The sequence below is a fragment of the Pongo pygmaeus genome, chromosome 2, assembly GCF_028885625.2.
Source record: "Pongo pygmaeus isolate AG05252 chromosome 2, NHGRI_mPonPyg2-v2.0_pri, whole genome shotgun sequence".
Lineage (NCBI taxonomy): Eukaryota > Metazoa > Chordata > Mammalia > Primates > Hominidae > Pongo > Pongo pygmaeus.
This window is the reverse complement of record NC_085930.1, coordinates 104,061,610-104,081,964: the sequence shown is the minus strand read 5'-3', so window position 1 is coordinate 104,081,964 and position 20,355 is coordinate 104,061,610. Positions and strand designations below refer to the sequence as shown.

The following is a 20,355-nucleotide window of genomic DNA, read 5'->3' as shown; positions in this document are numbered from 1 at the left end:
CTTACAACGAAATGGCAACTGGTCCGAGGTCCCTTATATCCAAGATTTCATGTATTTACGCTCAAAACTTTCCCTCTATCAGTCTTGCTCCCCTCATCAAGTTTTATTGCTAAACGAAAACCCCCAGTCCCCTTTTCACCCCTCCCCTTCAGCCCCTGAAAGGAATTTCAACCCTGCTGAGGAATGTCCACCATATATATCTCCAGCCCCAGGCTCCCCAAGAACCACCAGCACCATTGCCACCTCCCTCATTCCCCTATCCACCTGTCACTCATTCAAAAAACAATCAGGGCTGGGTGCGGTGGCTCATGCCTGTAAACCCCGCACTTTGGGAGGCCAAGGAGGGCAGATCACCTGAGGTCAGGAGTTCAAGACCAGCCTGACCAACATGGAGAAACCCTGTCTCTACTAAAAATACAAAATTAGCTGGGCGTGGTGGCACATGCCTGTAATCCAAGCAACTTGGGAGGTTGAGGCAGGAGAATCTCTTGAACCCGGGAGGCGGAGGTTTCGGTGAGCCGAGATTGCACCATTGCACTCCAGCCTGAGCAACAAGAGTGAAACTCCGTCTCAAAAAAAAAAAAAAAAAAAAAAAAAATCAGACCCTGGCCACCCTTCCCCTCTGCAAAGTAGCCAGGGCAGAAGGCATAGTCAGGGTTCGTGTTCCCTTTTCAATCTCAGACATGTCGGAGGTTGAGAGGCTCCTTGGCTCCTTTTCCACTGGCCCATCCCACTTCCGGAAGGAAGGAATTTATATTACTCAGTCACATAACCTTACTTGGCATGACATTTATGTTATCCTCTCAGCCACTCTCACCCCAGATGAGAAAGAGCACATTTGGCTAGCTGCTCAAGCCCATGCCGACACACTTCATCAGCACGATACAGTCCATAATCCTGTTGTGGCCATTGCTGTTCCCCTAGCCGACCCCGAATGGACTTACCAACAGGGGGACCCTGGCATCCAATGCCGTAACCATATGGTCACTTGTCTCCTGGCTGGCACGGAAAAATGTGCCCATGCCGATAAGGTAGTAAATTATGAAAAAAATTAGAGAAATAACCCAAGGCCTAAATGAAAATCCAGCTCTTTTCCTATCAAGGTTATTAGAGACTATGCTCAAATATACAAAACTAGACCCTGAATCACAAGAGGGTCAAACCTATCTTCACTTACATTTCATTTCACAATCAGCACCAGATATCAGGAAACAGCTGCAAAAACTAGAGGAGGGACCCCAAACCCCACAAAGGGACCTTTTAAATCTGTCCTTCAAGGTCTTCAACAACAGGGAGGAAGAACATAAAGTGCAAAAGGAGAAACAGGCTAAGATTAAATACCAGATGCTGGCCATTGCCCTCCAGAGAGGTTCCGAGGAGAAATCACCTTCTCAGGGCCCTGGCACCTGTTTTTGACATGGCAATCCGGGACACTGGGCAAAGGCTTGCCCAAACCCCTGGCCTCCAACAAAGCCTTGCCCTATATGTGGCAAACGGGGACACTGGAAAATGGACTGCTCTGAACAAGAATGCCTTTCCCATTCAACAGCATCCTCCAGTCAGTCCCCAAACCCACCGCAGGGACACCTCTCCTCTTTGTTGACACTAGCGGCCTAAGACTGACGGTGCCCGGGATTGCTTGTACCCATGCCATGTGAGTCTCCAGAACCTGGGGTAATTGGGATGGCATCTGGTAAGCCAGTCTCCTTCTTATTGGATACTGGGGCAAGTTTCTCAGTTCTTCCAGAGCATTATGGACCCCTAAATTGTTCCTCTATTTCTGTTGTTGGGGTTGATGGCCACCCTACCGCTCACTCTCAAACACCTCCATTATACTGCACCTTATTCAATACTGCCTTTACTCACTCATTTGTAGTAATTACGCAGTGTCCTACACCCCTTATTAGAAGAGATATACTCAATAAATTTGGGGTCACATTATAATTGAATGCCTTACCACAGGTGCCTGCATACTTGCTCCTTTGCCAGCCAGAAAACAATGAAGCCCAAACCCAGTTCTCAACAATTTCAATCCAAGGAGTTAACCCAATGGTATGGGACACTTCTCAGCCCACTGTTGCCATATACCACCAGCTGTTTCTAATAAAACTTAAGGACCCCTCTCAAATTGTTTCACAACCCCAGTATCCCCTTAATCAGGCAGGACTTAAGGGAATAAAACCCATCATCACCAGATTACTAAAAGCTGGCATTTTAACAACCACCAATTCCCCCCACTGCAGCAAAATTAAAGGGCATAGCTCCCTGGATACATTTCTCAAAACTTAAAAGGGCTCCTCCTCTTAATCCCAACCTGTCTCAATTTTCTTGTTTTCTTACAGGACCCACCAAACTCAAGATCACTTGACTCCCCACAATTCTTTAACCACCAACTCTTTCAGTAATTTTATTTGCTGCCTTGTAGAAGACCTTTCCTGGTATCCAGGCTCCCCCCACCCCCCATAATTTATTTCTCCTCCTTTTATGAGATATGGCTGCAGGAAACTTTTGCATACCACACTCCATCTCAAATGTCCTTTTTTTCTTTTGTTCTTTGTCTCCTTCTAGTACCACTCTTCCCCTTACTTAAACCATACCTTGCAGTTGTCTTACAACTTACTAAAATAGGCCAACTTAGGCTCCACAGAACTCTGTTGGGTCTGCATGCCCCCCTTGTCCCCAATATACCATTATCTCCCTGGACCTTTAGAAGTCTGGATCAATTCCTTGGCAACCCTCACCATTACTAAAACTACCTTAGGATCTGCATTGTGGGAACCAGGTACTGATCCTGCCACAGCCATAGCCAAAAAGGTACATCAGGCCATTCTCAAACAACAAACAACTTTATCCCCTATCCAAAGCCACGTGGTTACAGGACCTATAGGAACCACCACTCCACTCACTACTCAGGCCCCTATATGTTTCACCTGCTCCTTAAACGGAGTTCCAGAAGGGTCTTTAAAATGCTCGGACTGTAACCTGCCTCTTTCTTTCTCCCTCTCACACAACAGATTCTAGTTATTCCTCTACAACAGGAGGAAGTGACCCAGTCTCATCAGTGACCCAACTCATCAGCTATAGCCACTCCCTCTTACCCCTTAAGATTTTCTCTCCCTACATGTAGTAATGCTTATGAATGTAACCAAAGGTCAGATTTTTTTTTTTTTTTGACACAGAGTCTTACTCTGCTGCCCAGACCGGAGTGCAGTGGTGTGATCTCAGCTCACTGCAACTTCCACCTCCCAGGTTCAAGCAATTCTCCTGCCTCAGCCTCCCAAGTAACCGGGATTATAGGCACCCACTACCACTCCTGGCTAATTTTTGTATTTTTAGTAGAGATGGGGTTTCACCATGTTGGCTAGGCTGGTTTTGAACTCCTGACCTCAAGTGATCCACCCACCTCGGTCTCCCAAAGGGCTGGGATTACAGGTGTGAGCCACTGCACCCAGCCTCAAGGGTCAGATTTTTGCAGTGGGTGAGGGCCAGCTAATACATTGCCTATATTCAATATCTATGGTAGACATGAAAAATCCAAATGCCAACTTCTTCCCCTTCCGGGCCCAACCCGATTCTTTCTCGATTCATCTGAACACAGACTATTCTCAGAAACACCTTTGGTAACTCATTACCCCCTTCTCCAACTATTAACCGATGACCACCTAGCTTCCTGTTTTGTGTCATTTGAATGGGAAGGAGAATCAGGTCGGGATGCGTCAAACTACCACCTATTATTTCAAGCAGATGTTGCTGCCTGTGTAGCCCCCTCCAGCCCTTATTTCTTCTTATGTGGACATAATTTCTACAGCTGCCTATCTGTTAATTGGACTGGAACTTGCACTTTAGCTTAGTTATGCCTCCCTTGTCTGTTGCCACAAAAGACCAAGAATTTCTCCTCCCACTACACACACAAACACACACACACACACACACACATGCCAAAACAAAAAGGGCAATCCAGGTAATTCCAATCCTCGCTGCTCTCGGAATCTCTTCTGCAATAGGCTTTAGTTCCACAAGTTTATAGCTTTTTCAGTTTCCCTGTCTAGCCAACTAAAAGAGGGACTAATGGAAATAGCAACTCAACTGGATCACATACAAGATCAAATAAACTCCCTTGCAGCAGTAGTACTTCAAAACCACAGGGGACTAGACATCCTCACTGCAAAAAAGGGAGGTCTATGCCTCTTCCTGCAAGAAGAATGCTTTTTATTTCTTTTTTTTTGAGACGAAGTTTCGCTCTTGTTGCCTAGGCTGGAGTGCAATGGCATGATCTCAGCTCACCGCAACCTCTGCCTCCAGGGTTCAAGCGATTCTCCTGCCTCAGCCTCCCAAGTAGCTGGGATTACAGGCATGAGCCACCACGCTGGGCTAATTTTGTATTTTTAGTAGAGACGGGGTTTCTCCATGTTGGTCAGGCTGGTCTCAAACTCCCGACCTCAGGTGATCTGCCTGCCTCGGCCTCCCAAAATGCTGGGATTACAGGCGTGAGCCACCGTGCCCAGCCAAGAATGCTGTTTCTTTACAAACAAATCTAGATTGGTAAAAGAAGGAATATCCAAACTTAGATTGCAGAACGTCTACCCAAACCACCCGCCAATGACTTTTTTGGTTCTTTCCTCCCTTGGGTACTCCCTTTCATCAGTCCTTTCATTGTTTTTATCCTGCTTGATAAATTGTTTTCTTTTTTTCTTTTTTTTTTCTTATTTAGTATTTATTGATCATTCTTGGGTGTTTCTCAGAGAGGGGTATGTGGCAGGGTCATAGGATAATAGTGGAGAGAAGGTCAGGAGATAAACACATGAACAGAGGTCTCTGGTTTTCCTAGGCAGAGGTCCCTGCGGCCTTCTGCAGTGTTTGTGTCCCTGGGTACTTGAGATTAGGGAGTGGTGATGACTCTTAAAGAGCATGCTGCCTTCAAGCATCTGTTTAACAAAGCACATCTTGCACCGCCCTTAATCCATTTAACCCTGAGTTGATACAGCACATGTTTCAGAGAGCATGGAGCTGGGGGAAAGGCCATAGATCAACAGCATCCCAAGGCAGAAGAATTTCTCCTAGTCAGAACAAAATGGAGTCTCCTATGCCCACCTCTTTCTACACAGACACAGCAACAATCTGATTTCTCCTTCCTTTCCCCACACTTCCCCCTCTTCTTTTCAACAAAACCGCCATCGTCCTCATGGCCCGCTCCCGATGGTCGCTGTCTCTTCGGAGCTGTTGGGTACACCTCCCAGACAGGGCGGCCGGGCAGAGGCGCTCCTCACCTCCCAGACAGGGGCGGCCGGGCAGAGGCGCTCCTCACCTCCCAGACGGGGCGGCCGGGCAGAGGCGCTCCTCACTTCCTCCCAGATTGGTAGCCAGGCAGAGGCGCTCCTCATCTCCCAGACGGGGCGGCCGGGCAGAGGTGCTCCTCATCTCCCAGACGGGGTGGCCGGGCAGAGGTGCTCCTCATCTCCCAGACGGGGCGGCCGGGCAGAGGTGCTCCTCACTTCCTCCCAGACGGGGTGGCGGCCGGGCAGAGGCACTCCTCACCTCCCAGACGGGGCGGCCGGGCAGAGGCACTCCTCACTTCCCAGACCCTGGGCGGCCGGGCAGAGGCGCTCCTCATCTCCCAGACGGGGCGGCCGAGCAGAGGCGCTCCTCACTTCCCAGATGGGGCAGCCGAGTAGAGGCGTTCCTCACTTTCCAGACGGGGAGGCCAGGTAGAGGTGCTCCTCACTTCCCAGACGGGGTGGCCGGGCAGAGGGGCTCCTCACATCCCAGACGATGGGCGGCCAGGCAGAGACGCTCCTCACTTCCTAGACGGGGTGGCGGCAGGGCAGAGGCTGTAATCTTAGCACTTTAGGAGGCCAAGGCAGGCGGTTGGGAGGTGGAGGTTGTAGCGAGCCGAGATCACGCCACTGCACTCCAGCCTGAGCAACACTGAGCATTGAGTGAGCGAGACTCTGTCTGCAATCCCAGCACCTCGGGAGGCCGAGGCGGGCAGATCACTCCAGGCCAGGAGCTGGAGACCAGCCCGGTCAACACGGCGAAACCCCGTCTCCACCAAAAATACAAAAACCAGTCAGGCGTGGCGGCGCGCGCCTGCAATCCCAGGCACTCGGCAGGCCGAGGCAGGAGAATCACAGAAGCCCGAGGCAGGGAGGTTGCAGCGAGCCAAGATGACGGCAGTACAGTCCAGCTTTGGCAACAGAGGGAGATCGAAAAAAGAAGGAGAGGGAGACCGAAGAAAGGGGAGAGGGGAGAGGGGAGAAGGAGACTCTTTTTTTCTTTTTTTGGTTTTTTGAGATGGAGTCTTGCTCTGTCCCCCAGGCTGGAGTGCAGTGGGCCAATCTTGGCTCACTGCAAGCTCTGCCTTGCGGGTTCACGCTATTCTCCTGCCTCAGCCTCCCAAGTAGCTGGGACTACAGGCGCCTGCCACCATGGCCGGCTAATTTTTTGTATTTTTAGTAGAGACGGGGTTTCACTGTGTTAGCCAGGATGGTCTTGATCTCCTGACCTCGTGATCCGCCCGCCTCGGCCTCCCAAAGTGCTGGGATTACAGGCATGAGCCATTGTGCCTGGCCACTAAATTGTTTTCAAAAGTTCATTTTAGAAAGAGTTACTTCAATTGCTCGGGCCACCACAATGGGACATATAAAGGCGGCATTCCTGCCACAGCAACAACGAATGACTTCATCACCAGAGGAAGGCTACCTCCCCCCACACCATCACCCCTAAACCAGCAGGAAGCGGTCAGAATGAGTAGCTGCCCCTCTGCTAAAAACCCTATACAAAGAAATAATTAAAACAAAGAGGGGGAGAATATGAGGACTAACAATAGTTATGCCATTTTACAACCTTGGCCACTGTGTTCTCAGAAACAAAGCAAATATCAACCCTGCCTATAGCTTCAACAGAGCATAACGGCCCTAACTACATCTACCCTCAGCTGGAAAAGTCCGCAACAGTCCCAGCCAGCCAGCACTTCCCCAACCCCTCCCCAGTAGAAACTTTATTATAAAAGCCTCAGCTTGTAATTGATCAGGGTCTCAGGCAGACTCCTGACTGGGACCCCTCGCAGGCTTATTCCTGTAAATAAACCTGTTTGGCTGTTGAGTTGCCTCCTGTCTCTTGCTCTCTTCCTATGCATCTTCCTAACAGTTTCCTGGGGGATGCTGACGATGTGTATTCCTGGGCTTCTTTGAGGAGCACATGGGGCAGGGGCAGGGGGTAACTCTGCCTTCCTGTGTCCAATGTAATGATTAGAATGCATATGAGAGGCTGAAGAGGTACTGAGTGTGACCCCAGTGGCTCTGACTCAGCAATCACTGTGCCCCAAACCCTGCCCTGGGTTCAGGCAGCACATGAGCTTACTCCTGAAACTCTATCCTCCTCAGAGAGGCTCATGATCATGCTGGGCTAGGAGAGGGATGTGCCAACCCTGTGAGCCCCAAGAAGATCCCTGGAGCAGAGCTGGAGATGGAAGGTGGGCCTGGTTGGAATCTCAGCTGAATATGTGGCCTTTGTTGTTGTCTTGGTAGCAGATGATGTCCTTTGCCCAGCCTTAAAAGGAATTTTCAGTCTGTACTGTCAGCTCATTGTCAGAAAGACTGCCTTCTCAGAAAGCTGATGTCCATGCCAGGCCTTCCAGCTGGAGGGGTTATTAATACATACATAGCTGTGGTAACCTGACTGATACCTGCTACCACCCAGCCCAGAACCTGGAGGAGCCAAGAGGGGTTCTCCTCAGACAACCCTGATGCCTGAGTATGATTTTAGTGCTCATGGCCTGGCCTGGTGACGCTGTGACTACATCCACCACTATAGGGCAGGGTAGTGGTCCTGTACTGAGGGCCAGAAGTCAAGCCCTCCAGGTTCAGGGCCTGGTTGAGCAGCAGACAGGCAAAGACCAGACTTTGAGATCACAAGCTCAGTGAGGGCAGAAGGGTTTAGCAGTCTTGGTTTCTGCTGTATCCTGGGGGCCTGGCACAGTGCTGTCCTCATCCTAGAGCTCAAAAAGTGCCAATTTTTTGTTTGTGAGACAGAGTCTCACCCTATTGCCCAAGCTGGAGTGCAGTGGCGCAATCTCAGCTCGCTGCAACTTCTGCCTGCCGGTCTCAAGTGATCCTCCTGCCTCAGCCTCCTGAGTAGCTGTGACTACAGGCTTATGCCACCACACCTGGCTAATTTTGTATTTTTTGTAGAGATGGGTTTCACTATGTTGTTAGGCTGGTCTTGAACTCCTGGGCTCAAGCCATTTGCCCACCTCAGCCTCTCAAAGTACTGGAATTATAGGCATGAGCCACCGTGTCTGGCACTATGGACCTTTCTCCTTGCCACAAGGCTCTTGCTTCACTATCAGGGACTCATTCCCTACCGCATTCTATCTTTCCTGGAAGGCAGAAGCTTTTCCAGTGGCTTCTGGGAGCTCCCTGGGCACTTGGTAATGATGATAGAACAAACAAGCCCCTACTACAATCCATTCTGATTAGGACAGAGATAGAGCTCAGTGGAGAGAGTGGCTATGTCCCGTGGCCTGAGATTCCTGATGTAAAGGGTGATTCTCAAAAGTGTCCTTGGGTTTGCAGTAGTACAGCCACAGAGGAGTCAGGAGGTAGGGACCTCTCTGAGAGACTTCCCTAAAGACATGCAGAACTGAGTCTGATGGAGGGGCCGAGCAAGCTGCTCCTTCCCATGAGCAGTCAGAGTCATGCCTGAACCACTGTTGTCTGGGGTAGGACATGTGGGCTGGTCAGGAGAGGGCATAAGTGCATGACTTTCCACCCGGGCCTGTTTCCCCCAATCTACGAAACAGAGATGGGTGGGGGACACGATCACAATAGAGATTCTGGTGACATTTTCTGTAGTTTATTGGAAATAATTTGTGTGCCTATCACTCTCTTCCTGCAAACAGAGCTCCTCAAGGGCAGGTCTCAGCCTGGCACTGAGTAGGAGTCAGGTATGCATCGGCCAAAGGAGGATGACTGCCTGCATGCATGAGATAGACAAAGCCAGCCCAGAGGCTTGTCTAGGGGAACACAAAGGGACAAGGGATGCAGGATTTTTTTTCTTTTTTTTTTGAGATGGAGTCTTGCTCTGTTGCCCAGGGTACAGTGCAGTGGTGTGATCTCGGCTCACTGCAACCTCCGCCTCCCGGTTTCAAGCAATTCTCCTGCCTCAGCTTCCTGAGTAGCTGGGAGTACAGGCCCCCGCCACCGCGCATGGCTAATTTTTGTATTTTTAGTAGAGACAGGGTTTCATCATCTTGGCCAGGCTGGTCTCGAACTCCTGACCTCGTGATCCGCCTGCCTTGGCCTCTCAAAGTACTGGGATTACAGGCGTGAGCCACCACACTTGGCTGGGATGCAGTATGTTTTGACTTGGATGCTTATGACTTGGAGGAACCGTGTCTTCATTATTTTTTCTTGTCATAACAAGCCTTCAGAATCATGTAACTCTAATAGCAATGGGCCTTAATTAGCTTTCTTGGGAGCAATGCATGGGCGGTGGGGTTAGGCTGGTGGCAAACATTTCTGACAATTTTTTACCTCCTTTTTTCACATAATGCAAGCAAAGAGTTGCCAATTGCAACAGCAAAGGAATTATGTAGGCAAGACATCAAGCAAATTCTGTACCTTCCAGCCTTATTCCTTTCTCCTGCTTTACCAAGGGCCATGGCCAGCTTAAGATCTCAGTATACAATTGAGGTTGTCCAGGCCAGCCCAGGTAGGCTGCTGAGCAGAACGAAGATACAATCACTTGTTTGTAGCCTCATGCCAGCTTAAGGCTCGCTTAGGGAACCGCCTTATTCTCTATGTTAGTGGGCAGTGCCAACAAATCTCAGCCAGGAAAGAAATCCTCTTTCTTTGGGCTTCCTTCCTTCCTCTTCAGTTCTGTTTCTCTCTCTCAAAGAAGGAGTGGGGCAGCAAGCCAATTTCCTGAGTTGCTTTTCATTGGGAAGTGAGACAGGCCTCAGCAGCACTTTCGCAAAAAGAAAGGTGCAGAGTTCAAGGAGCCTTGCAGGCGGGAGACAGGTCTCTCAGCCTCTCTGGAATAGTCCAAAGTCCATGGCACTATATCCTCTAGATATAGCCTGTCCTGTGTCATCCTTCTCTATTGTCTTCCTCCTCTGATCTCTCTAATGCCTACTCTTGCCTGCAAAGTTTGCCATTCTTCTTCACCCCCATAGACATCTTCATCTTTGGATCTCGTGCCTCCCCATGGAGGCTGCCATGCTGAAAGGATCAGCCCAGGGTAAACTGGACTTATGGGGAAGCAGGGAAGAGTCTGAGCTCTACCCTGTCTCCCCTTCTTGGGGATGACCTGCATGATGCTTTGCCTATGACACAGCTGGCCTCTGGGTGTAGTTCCTGAGGTCCTGTCATCTCTTCATTCTTCCACGATTTGCCTTCTGGTGACTAATCATTTCCACTAATCCCAGCAGTGAGTTGGCTCTGATTGAGCGTTTTCCCACCTGGATTTTTTTGTTTTATTTTGCTTTGTTTTTTTGAGACAGGGTCTTGCTCTGTCACCCAGGTGGGAGTGCAGTGGCACCATCACAGCTCACTGCAGCTTCAACTTCCCAGGCTCAGGTGATCCTCCCACCTCAGCCTCCCGAGTAGCTGGGACTACAGGTGCATGCCACCACACCCAGCTAGTTTTTGTATTTAGTAGAGAAAGGGTTTCGCCATGTTGCCCAGGCTGGTCTTGAACTCCTGAGCTCAAGCAATCCACCTGCCTTGGCCTCCCAAACTGTTGGGATTACAGGAGCAAGCCACTGTGCATGGCCCTGGATGGCTTTTTGTTGTTGTTGTTGTTGTTGCTGTTTTCTCTGATTCCATTTTCTCTCTGGTCTTCTACAAGTGTCTGAGAGCATAGGCTGGAGAGGAAGCTGGCGCGTGTCTGTCGGTTCCATTTAGGCATGTGGATTGATTGTCCTCTCATCTGGCCATCTCCAAAATGGCTGCCATGTGTCACATGTTATGCTGAAGTGGGAAGAAGATATTTCAGCAAGTGAAGCTTAGGGGACTGGGAAACTCCTGCAGGGTCTCTAGGTCTATCCTGTCCCTGGTGGGGCAGCAGCGGAAGTATCACCCAGGAGGAAGTGATACTTGACCCACCACACAGCTGGCTTGCATAAACTGAAAGATTTGTTTATTCATTTGTCATAAAGCATAGTCAAGCCTAGTGAATTTTCCTGGATGAGTGAAGTGAGCTCATTAACAACCCCTCCATAAGGAGAAACCAGATGCAATCCCAGCACTCTCCCTGTTACTTATTAGGTCAGCAGATAAAGCCAAAGATCTCTCTGAGTGCTTTTAAGCCTGGTGATTGGTGGGCCCCTTAGAGGCGCAGGTGAGGGAAATGCTCAGAGTGTCATGGAGAAGCCAGCACAACCATGAGCCCCAGAGGGCCTGCTGAAGGCCAGCCCAGGGGATAGGACCACTCAGACAAGGTCCTGCTGTTGAGGAACCCCAGTCTAGATCAAGAGGAGGTAAACAGCCTCTGGGACAGTGAATGAAAATGGCAGATGGAATCAAAGCCCCAGATAACCAGAGGCCAATACCATCCCATGGTCCACAAGAGTCCCTGGGCTGAATGTCAGGGGTGAATGAACACAGGGCAGGCATGTTCCTGGGGATGCTCCTCAAAGGAAACAGAACTGGGATAGTTTGAGAGGAGAGGACAGGCACCTCTAACCCACATTTTCAGGTCCTCCTGGGTCCACTGTGCTGTGCCCTTTGTCACCAGGGCAGCAAAGACCCTGGAGGTCTGCTAACAGCCAGGAATCCACTCTGAGGAGGGCAACTCCTCAAGCCTGCAGGCTGGGTAGAGCTAATTAACCACACAGGAACCAGAGGCATGTTGACTTAAATCTGTGGAAAGCCATAGCTCCTGTGGTTTCTACAAAAACAAAAAAATAAACATCCTTTCCCCTGTTTCAAGTAGCCCAACCCACACTGACTGGGGTCTGTGAAGCTGTAACAGCCTGGGTTGGGAGAAGGTCAGGCCACTGGCCTGCCCACAGTGTTTGTGAGCATATTCTTCCCCAGGAGGAAATATATGGCACAAGACCGCCACATCCCAGACCATCACCAGGGAGACAACTAATAACAGAGTTGTCATATGTGTACCAGGCACTTGTCCTGGTGTTGTACCTACATCAGGCTGGGTGCATTGACTCATGCCTGTAATCCCAGCACTTTGGGAGGCCGAGGTGGGCGGATCACCAGAGGTCAGGAGTTCAAGACCAGCCTGGCCAACATGGTGAAATCCCATCTCTACTAAAAATACAAAAACTAGCCAGGTGTGGTGGTGGGCACCTGTAATCCCAGCTACTAGGGAGGCTGAGGCAGGAGAATCATTTGAATCCAGGAGGCGGAGGTTGCAGTGAGCCGAGATCACACCACTGTACTCCAGCCTGGGTGACAGAGCAAGACTCTGTCTCCAAAAAAAAAAAAAATTAAAAAGAAAATAAAATACATCAGCCACTCCACCCTTACAATCCCCCATATTCAAGAAGCTACTAAGATTCTAACTTTGCAGAATAGGAAATGGAGGCTCAGTGAGCCTAAGTCAGTTGCCAAGGGTCCTATCCGGGCTGAGATGCGGACTCTTTTGGAGCCTAAATGTGCACATGTAGTCACCACTCACGAAGCTGTATCAAACATCCTGCAGCACAGGAGGAAACACAGCAAGGACCATCATATGCAGGAAGAGAGGCTCTCTTCATTCTAGGTCATCCCAGAGGGGCCAGGCAGTTTAGCGTAAAAACGGGTGGTATGAAGTCAGGAGAAAATATCAGGAAGTGGGGACTATGCATTTCCTCTTTCTCTTACTTGCTCCATCCCAGAGGTCGGGAGGAGCAGCTCGGAGTGCACAGGGGAAGGCTCAGGGAGGGTCCTGGCCCCTCCTTACCGGAACTGACACAGCCACCAGTCTGTCCAGCAGGCTGGCTATCAGCGTTCACTGGGATCCCTGGATTATTCTAGGTTCAGTTAGAACTGCTAACACCCTATGTGATATATTCCGCAACATTAGGAGAATTAAATGGGTTTGTAAAATGGGTTCGAGTTACTCAAGCCTTTCTACACAGTCATGATTTATGATGCCAGAGATGAACTGGAATATAGGCTGCATCTCCTAGGAAATATTCTCCCACAGGAAAGTACAGGCTTGTGTGAGAAGCCACCACGGCAGACAATCCTGAGTAGTGGGCAGAAACCGGCTGTAAATGTGAGGCAGTGGGGAAGTAATTTGGAAAGCTCTCAAGGTAATGCAGAGGCAACCTGCGGCCCCACGTCGAGACAGTCCCGGGATCCACAGCTCCAGGCCTGAGAACCATCAACCCCTCTTCTCCATCCCCAAGGTCACTCTCCCAGGGCTGACTGAGGTGGCCTCCCAGCTGGCTTCACGCAGCCCTGTCACACCCTCCATCTGTGCCTGGGGCGCTTCCTGGGACTCCAGTTCCTCAGCGTGAATCCCAGATGGTTCCCATCGCCATCTGGATAAAGGCTCCACTCCCCAGCTGGCCTTAAGAGACCCTCACAATCCGGCCTGACCACCCAGCACCCTCCCTCTCCTTCCCTCTACGACCTTGCGTCTCTGAACACACTTGTTCCTCTGCCTTCCCAACTCCTATGCATACTTTGATGCCATCCTCGGGTAGCCCCTCTCCTCTCCGAAGCCTGTCCTTACGACGCCTGCCCGCTGTGGCACTCCGGTTACCCGGAGGAGAGTTGCTACTCTCGAGTTCACCGAGGCGGAAAGTCCCCCTGACTCCAAAGCAGGGCTCAGCGCGACGTCCCCGAGGCCGCTTCTAGTGGCAGGTGCTCCTCCTCACAGGACCCTCGCTGCCCCGCCGGCCTCTGCCCGGCTCCTTCTCAGCATGCTACAGCCGCGTCGGCCCTGGACGGCGCATGCGCGGGCACCGGCGGCTGTTTCCCAGCGACCCCGAGGCTGGCGGGAGCGCGCACAAGGGAAGGGGGGCGTGTGCAGGGAAGGGGGCGCGAGACGCGCATGCGCAGCGGCAGGCGGCGGAGCGAGCCGAGCTGGGAGATGGCGGCGGCGGCGTCGGCGCTGAGAGTGTGAGCACCGCCCGGGAGACGCCGGCCCGGGCGCAGCGCGACCCCGACCCCGCCCGCCCGCCTGCCCGCCATGGGCAACGAGGCCAGCCTGGAGGGCGGCGCTGGCGACGGGCCGCTGCCGCCCGGAGGCGCCGGCCCCGGCCCGGGCCCCGGCCCCGGCCCCGGCCCCGGCGCAGGAAAGCCGCCTTCAGCACCGGCCGGCGGCGGACAGCTCCCCGCGGCGGGAGCAGCGCGGTCGACCGCGGTACCACCGGTCCCTGGCCCCGGCCCCGGCCCCGGTCCCGGCCCTGGCCCGGGCAGGTAAGCGCGTGTCTCGGCGCCCGGGGGGCGGTGAGCTGCAGCCTGAGGCCGGGGCCTGGGCCCAGGATCCCGCGATCTAGTGTGGACAGCGAGGTTCGACGTCCGGCCGCACTCTGAACCCTGCCGGATTGGCGTGAACTGGGTGGTCGCGGGAAGCGGCCCTTCCTTTCCAGCTGCCCCGCCTTGGCGTGGCAGAATGAAGAGCGCAGGGTCAGTCGGGGCCTGCATACCGTGACTCCGTCACGAACCCCAAATTCGCTTCTCCCCAACGCTCGGGCCTGACTGCTCAGGAGGGGCTTATGTAACCTTAACCTGGTCCCTCCGCATAGGGGAGCAATGGAATGGAAAACGTCCTCCCTGTCTGCTGGTGTCTGCATGTGTCCATTGTGCTGGGCCGAGAAAAGAGCACAATGGGAGTGGCTGTCAGGGAAGATAAGTGTCACTGCGAGGAACAGAGAGATGAAAATAGTTGAACCATGAACTTGGTCTTGGGCTTTTCTTGGGCATTTAGTGGCTGTAATCACCTTTGGGGGAAAGGAAAATTGCCCACTGGACACCAAGAGGTGCTTATTTAGGCCCAACAATACTAATAGGATCATGTGCTTTCACCAAGGTTTAGGGAAACATTGTGGGGTGAAGCAAAAATGCTATTGAGTCATCCAGCACCAGATATGTTCTCGTTACCTTATGATTTAGATCAAACCAGTGGAAAAGCTGAAACCCACACAGAATGCTTTAAACAGAGCATATCTGATTAAATACTGTGAAACCAGTTTGTTTTAAATGTATGCCAACCCAGGTCCTGCAAAAACAATCAAGTGGCAATGAAGGCTGTAAGGGAATGCCAACATATAATAAGTCAGTAGACTGAAAACTCAGGCAAACTACTAAGAGATGACACGATAAAATGGAAGGCATTATCTTTGCACCAAATAGGCTTGGGGAGTAGCAAAACCCCCAGGGGGTGGGAGGGAGGTGCTTCCAGCTCCATGTGAGTCTGCTGATATATGTTGCCCTGGCTTTTCTGTGTGGGAGCACATAAACTGAGGATGCATAATTTTTTATTCTTTGGCTGCCTGACTGTGCCTCTTGTGTGTTTATTTCCTTAGAAGTCATTTCTTAGACAACTAACAGTAATGAAAGGCTCTTAGTAGCTTGAAACCTGCAGCAGACAGGTCAGCCTGTGAGCATCCTTCTTAGAGGTGGGATTTGTCCATTTTACACTAGCTATAATAGTAATGCAGTTGGATAGCACACAGCTCTTAGCACTGCAAACACTGTCCATTTTGCTGCGTGTTGAGTTGCTGTTTGGGTTTTAGCTTGAGGGAGGCTCACCCAGGCTTTAGTGTTCTCCTTCCAAGGGAAAGCTTCTGTAGCTGAATGGAAAAACACCTTGTTATTGAGAGTTCCCTGTATGGGGAATTTGTCATTTCTCTTCTGATAACCAGACAGGCTGCTCTGCTTGTAGTTTATCAGATGTTGCAGAGCCAATCATATGAAATTCTGGAAAGACCTGGGCAGCTCAGAGGGACGGGAAGGAGGCTGATGTCTATTGCTCATATGCCTTTTTAGTGTTTCATTTGTACTTCATCTGTACATTCTGCTGCAGGGCAGACCCGTGAACTGCTGTGGGTGAGGGGAACCACAGACTCCTGCTGGATTTAGTAGTCACACAATCTCTTACCTGGCTGTGGGCAAGGCTCATACCTGAGCCTGTGGTGCTGAGGTCCTGTGACTATCAGACTCAGGAGATGAGCTGGCTATTTGTCCCCAAAGCTCAGAACCAGAGACCATTAGGAGGTGGGATTTACTCCTCCAGCTGATATTCAGTTTATCATAGCACCTCAGCTGAGCAGCACCTCCATGGCTTATCTCTCCTTTAGTATTGCAATGGCTTCTACTTCTTCTCACTAGAGCATCTGAGATACCTGATGCCAAATTTAGCATGTTCTATTCTAAGATGCTGCTGAACAGATTGGCCCATTGATGGGGAAAAAGCCTTGTGGATATGCTTCTGGTCATTCAGGAAAGAGCATTAGCACAAAGACATATTTGCTTTCAGTAAGATTTTGAATTTCAGGGCAGTCAGAAACCTCATAGAGGTGGGTAGAAGGCCAGGTAAAAGGGAGATGATTCTGGGGGAGTTAAATCCTATTGCCATATTACCTTGTCATCCCAGGCTGAATTAGTCTTTTCATCCTCATACTGAGCTGACTTGGACTCTGTGAGGGGGTGGCTCCAGCATTTGCCGCTGAAGAGCCTGACTTGAATCCCATGAGTAGCAGTGCTGCCACACCCATAGTGCTGCCTCTTAGCCCGTCAGGATGATGTGGAGCTTGGGCATTGGAGAGTCCCTCAAGGAAGGGCTCTCTGCTTCTGGTGTCAGGGTGGCCATGTACAATTATATAAACTGTGCCTTTTCCAAGGGGTGCTGATTTGGGAGAAAGCTGAACTCTAACCCAGGCTCCACTCTCCAAGCTGTGTGCCCTGGTGTATGCTGCATCCTCTTAGACGAAGGGGCATCATTCACTCGTTAATTCATTTACTTATTTATGGAGATATGCCTCATGTACAGTGGAACACACATATTGATGGGATTTTATTTATACCTACACTCATGACACACTACCAGATCAAGACAGAACTTTATCAGTACTTCAGAAAGTACTTTTTAAAATAATTACATGAAGGAGCCATGTAGACCAGTGGCAGCCTGTCTAGTTTACACCAGCTCTGTGGACTTGCACCTGTTTTTTTTTTTTTTTTTTTTTTTTGAGATGGAGTCTCGCTCTGTTGCTCAGGCTGGAGTGCAGTGGCGCCATCTCCGCTCACTGCAAGCTCCACCTTCTGGGTTCATGCCATTCTCCTGCCTCAGCCTCCCGAGTAGCTGGGACTGCAGTCGCCCACCACCACACCCAGCTAATTTTTTGTATTTTTAGTAGAGATGGGGTTTCACTGTGGTCTCTATCCCCTGACCTTGTGATCCACCCGCCTCGGCCTCCCAAAGTGCTGGGATTACAGGCATGAGCCACTGTGCCCGGCCTGACTTGCACATGTTTTGATGTTTGCAAATTGATATCTAGTCGATCAGCTAAGGTGTATTTGTCAGCTGTCAAGAGCAAGCACAGTTATTGGCTTTGTGGACGGTATGGAAAGGATAGTGCTTCCCTGTCCTTCAGCACCTCACAGACTGGTTGGTCAGATAGCTCTTGAAGAGCCAAATCATGGAAGAACCCTAAGAGAGACACTGCGGGCAGCTCAGTATCTGAGAAATGTCAAATAAGCAGTGCTTATAGGGTTGTTAATTGGGAAGAGTGGAGAGGCACAGCTAGGCTTTAGGAGAGGTAGAGATGTAAGGCTGGAAAAATGACTGGGTTAAGAGAGGTAGAGATAGAGATAAATGGCATAAAGAGTGTGGTCTACACAGGCAGGGACAGTGAGCAGAGAATGAGGCTGAGTGCAGGGTGGTGAGGGAAAGCCAGGGCAAAGCCAAGAGAGGCCCTTCTCCATCACTGCCCATCAGAATGCGTAATCAATGCCAAAGTCGCCTCTATTCACTCCTGGCCCATATGTTATTGAGACAGACACCCTAAGCCAAAGGCAGCTGGGCACAGAGAACCTGGTTGTTTACTGGAAGGTGGGCAAGGCTGCTCTGAGAACCATACCCCGAATTCCTTTTTCAAAATGGATTTGTCAGGCATAGTATCTCTGGTCTGGGATTAGTCAGACTTGTTACATTATATCAGCCAACTCAGCCTCTAGAAAAAATCTGGCACTAACTTGTAAAGATAAAATGAAAGGACATAATTGCCAAGTCTGGAAATAATACTCGTTTGTCACTTAGAGATCTTCTTTGTCCAGTGTGAGATCCAGTGGCTGGATCTCACAGAGGGTATGTCATGGAGTGTGAATTAAAGTGACCTTACATCTGAATGGTGACGATGTCAAAATTTTACCCAGAGGGCAACCATTTTTGCATTTCTCCAGGGAAAGCAGTCTACTTTTGATAATACAGTTGCTCACAGCATCATTAAGACTAATAAGGTGCTGTTGTTTTAAAAAATGTAAAAATGTAATGGAGACATTAGGAGGAGAAATACTGTCTTTTGTTTGTTTTGTTTTTTGAGACAGAGTCTTTCTCTGTCGCCCAGGCTGGAGTGCAGTGGCGCGATCTCGGGTCACTGCAACCTCTGCCTCCCGGGTTCAAGTGATTCTCCTGCCTCAGCCTCCTGAGTAGCTGGGATTACAGGCACCCACCACCACACCCAGCTAATTTTTGTATTTTTAGTAGAGACGGAGTTTCACCATGTTGGCCAGGCTGGTCTCAAACTCCTGACCTCAGGTGATCTGCCCACCTCAGCCTCCCAAAGTGCTGGGATTACAGGCATGAGCCACTGTGCCTGGCCGAGAAATGCTATCTTAAAATTTTTTTTTTACTATGGAAAATTTCAAACATACATGAAAGTAGAGGAAATGGTCTAATGAACTTTTGTGTTCCCATTGCTTAGCCACTGCCATCATCAACTTATGGCCAATTGAGTTTAATTTATCTCTCTCACATCCTACCCCCTACAGAAGCAAATTCCAGACATCCCAAAATTTCATCATCAGTATTTCAGTTTGTATTTCCAAGAAATAAGGGCTTTGCATGAACATAACCACAGCATCACAGCCACATCTAAATAGGATAATGATCTCTTCTTAAACTCAGCAAATATTCAGTCAGGATTCTATTTTTCTGATTGTCTTATGAATTTACTTTTATAATTGGTTTGAATTGTGATCTAAACAGGGCCTACACATTGAATTTGTCTGATGCATCTCTCTGGTTTCTTTATGTATTTTCTCTCCTTTTTGCTCCTTGCAGTTTATTATTAGAGAACTGTGACATTTGTCCTGTGGTTTCTCATATTCAGGATTATGCTAATTGCATCCCTGTGGTGTCATTTAAGATGTTCCTCTGTCCCATGTTTTTCTTGTAAACTGGGAATTCTATCTAGAAGCTAATCAGATTCAAATTTTATTCTTTTGGTCAAGAAATTCTAGCTTTTTAAAAAAGAGTTTCTGGAAGGCTTCAGACATGGAGAGGCTGAGAGTTCACTGAAAGCAGAGCCAGGGTTTGGGCTAATTGGGAGCCAAAGAACAATGCAGTGGACCACTTTTCTGTTCCTTTTCTAAAGCTCTCCTTCCTCTGAGTCAGTTTGGTTCTGAGTTTAAGAAGCCAAAGCTTTCAGAGGAAAGTTGTTTTTTTTTTCCCCCAGAAAAGTCATGCCTTTCACCCCAGTTTGGGGGAGCCCTCCCTGCATATGTGAGTAGGAGGCTGCTGCTAGGATTTGGGGGCTTAATAAATCTTTCCCCTTATCACAGGTCCTGCATTTCTGAATTGGGCCTTTTCCTCTTGTTAGTTGTGGGGGTGTGGAAGGCCAGACCTACTATGTGTGGGCTATGTGAGGGGAACCTGTTGCTGGAGCCTGCGGGCCATGTGCTGTAAGTTGGGGCTAACTGTGAAGGTAGCTTGGCAACACTGTAAAAGCAGTTATAACTACCATTATACTGAATGACTGCCTCATCACAGACATTCTGCTAGGTGTTTTATTTCTTATTCCACCTGCTTGGCCATTCAGCTTCTGCAGGCCCTGCCTGTCCTGACTTTACTTACTGCCTGGGGACTAACTTTTTAAATGGTAAAATGGTGGCTAAGCCCTGCATGCCTACAGCAAGGGCTGACTGTCACTTTAGGACATGAGGCCCTCTGGGTAAGCTGGGACTTGGTGAACAATCTAGCTGTGGGGGACTCCTGCTCAGTCCTTTCATTTGGTGCCAGGAGCATGTCATGCTGGTATTGATCCTGCATTTGTAGCACTTGCCCGAGCTCCTTTTCTGGAGGGACCTCTGCCATCTCCGCTCACTAGCACAGTGGTTGAAGCTGTGGAGTGAATTGGGACACTGGCCTGTGGGCTCCTGCCTGTGGTAGGGGTGATAG

The 20,355-nt window shown here is 50.0% G+C and overlaps 1 protein-coding gene across 2 annotated transcripts in view; it reads left to right on the top strand.

Moving 5' to 3' along the window:
• Nucleotides 1-14,052: 14,052 nt before the first annotated feature.
• The window catches only part of BSN (bassoon presynaptic cytomatrix protein), a 116,004-nt gene continuing 109,701 nt past the window's right edge, over nt 14,053-20,355 (top strand). For both annotated transcript variants that reach the window (XM_054481598.2, XM_063661115.1), the window contains exon 1: nt 14,053-14,372. In XM_054481598.2, the coding sequence (XP_054337573.1) occupies nt 14,143-14,372 (230 nt within the window). In that variant the 5' untranslated portion in view covers nt 14,053-14,142. The remainder of the gene's footprint in view (nt 14,373-20,355) is intronic.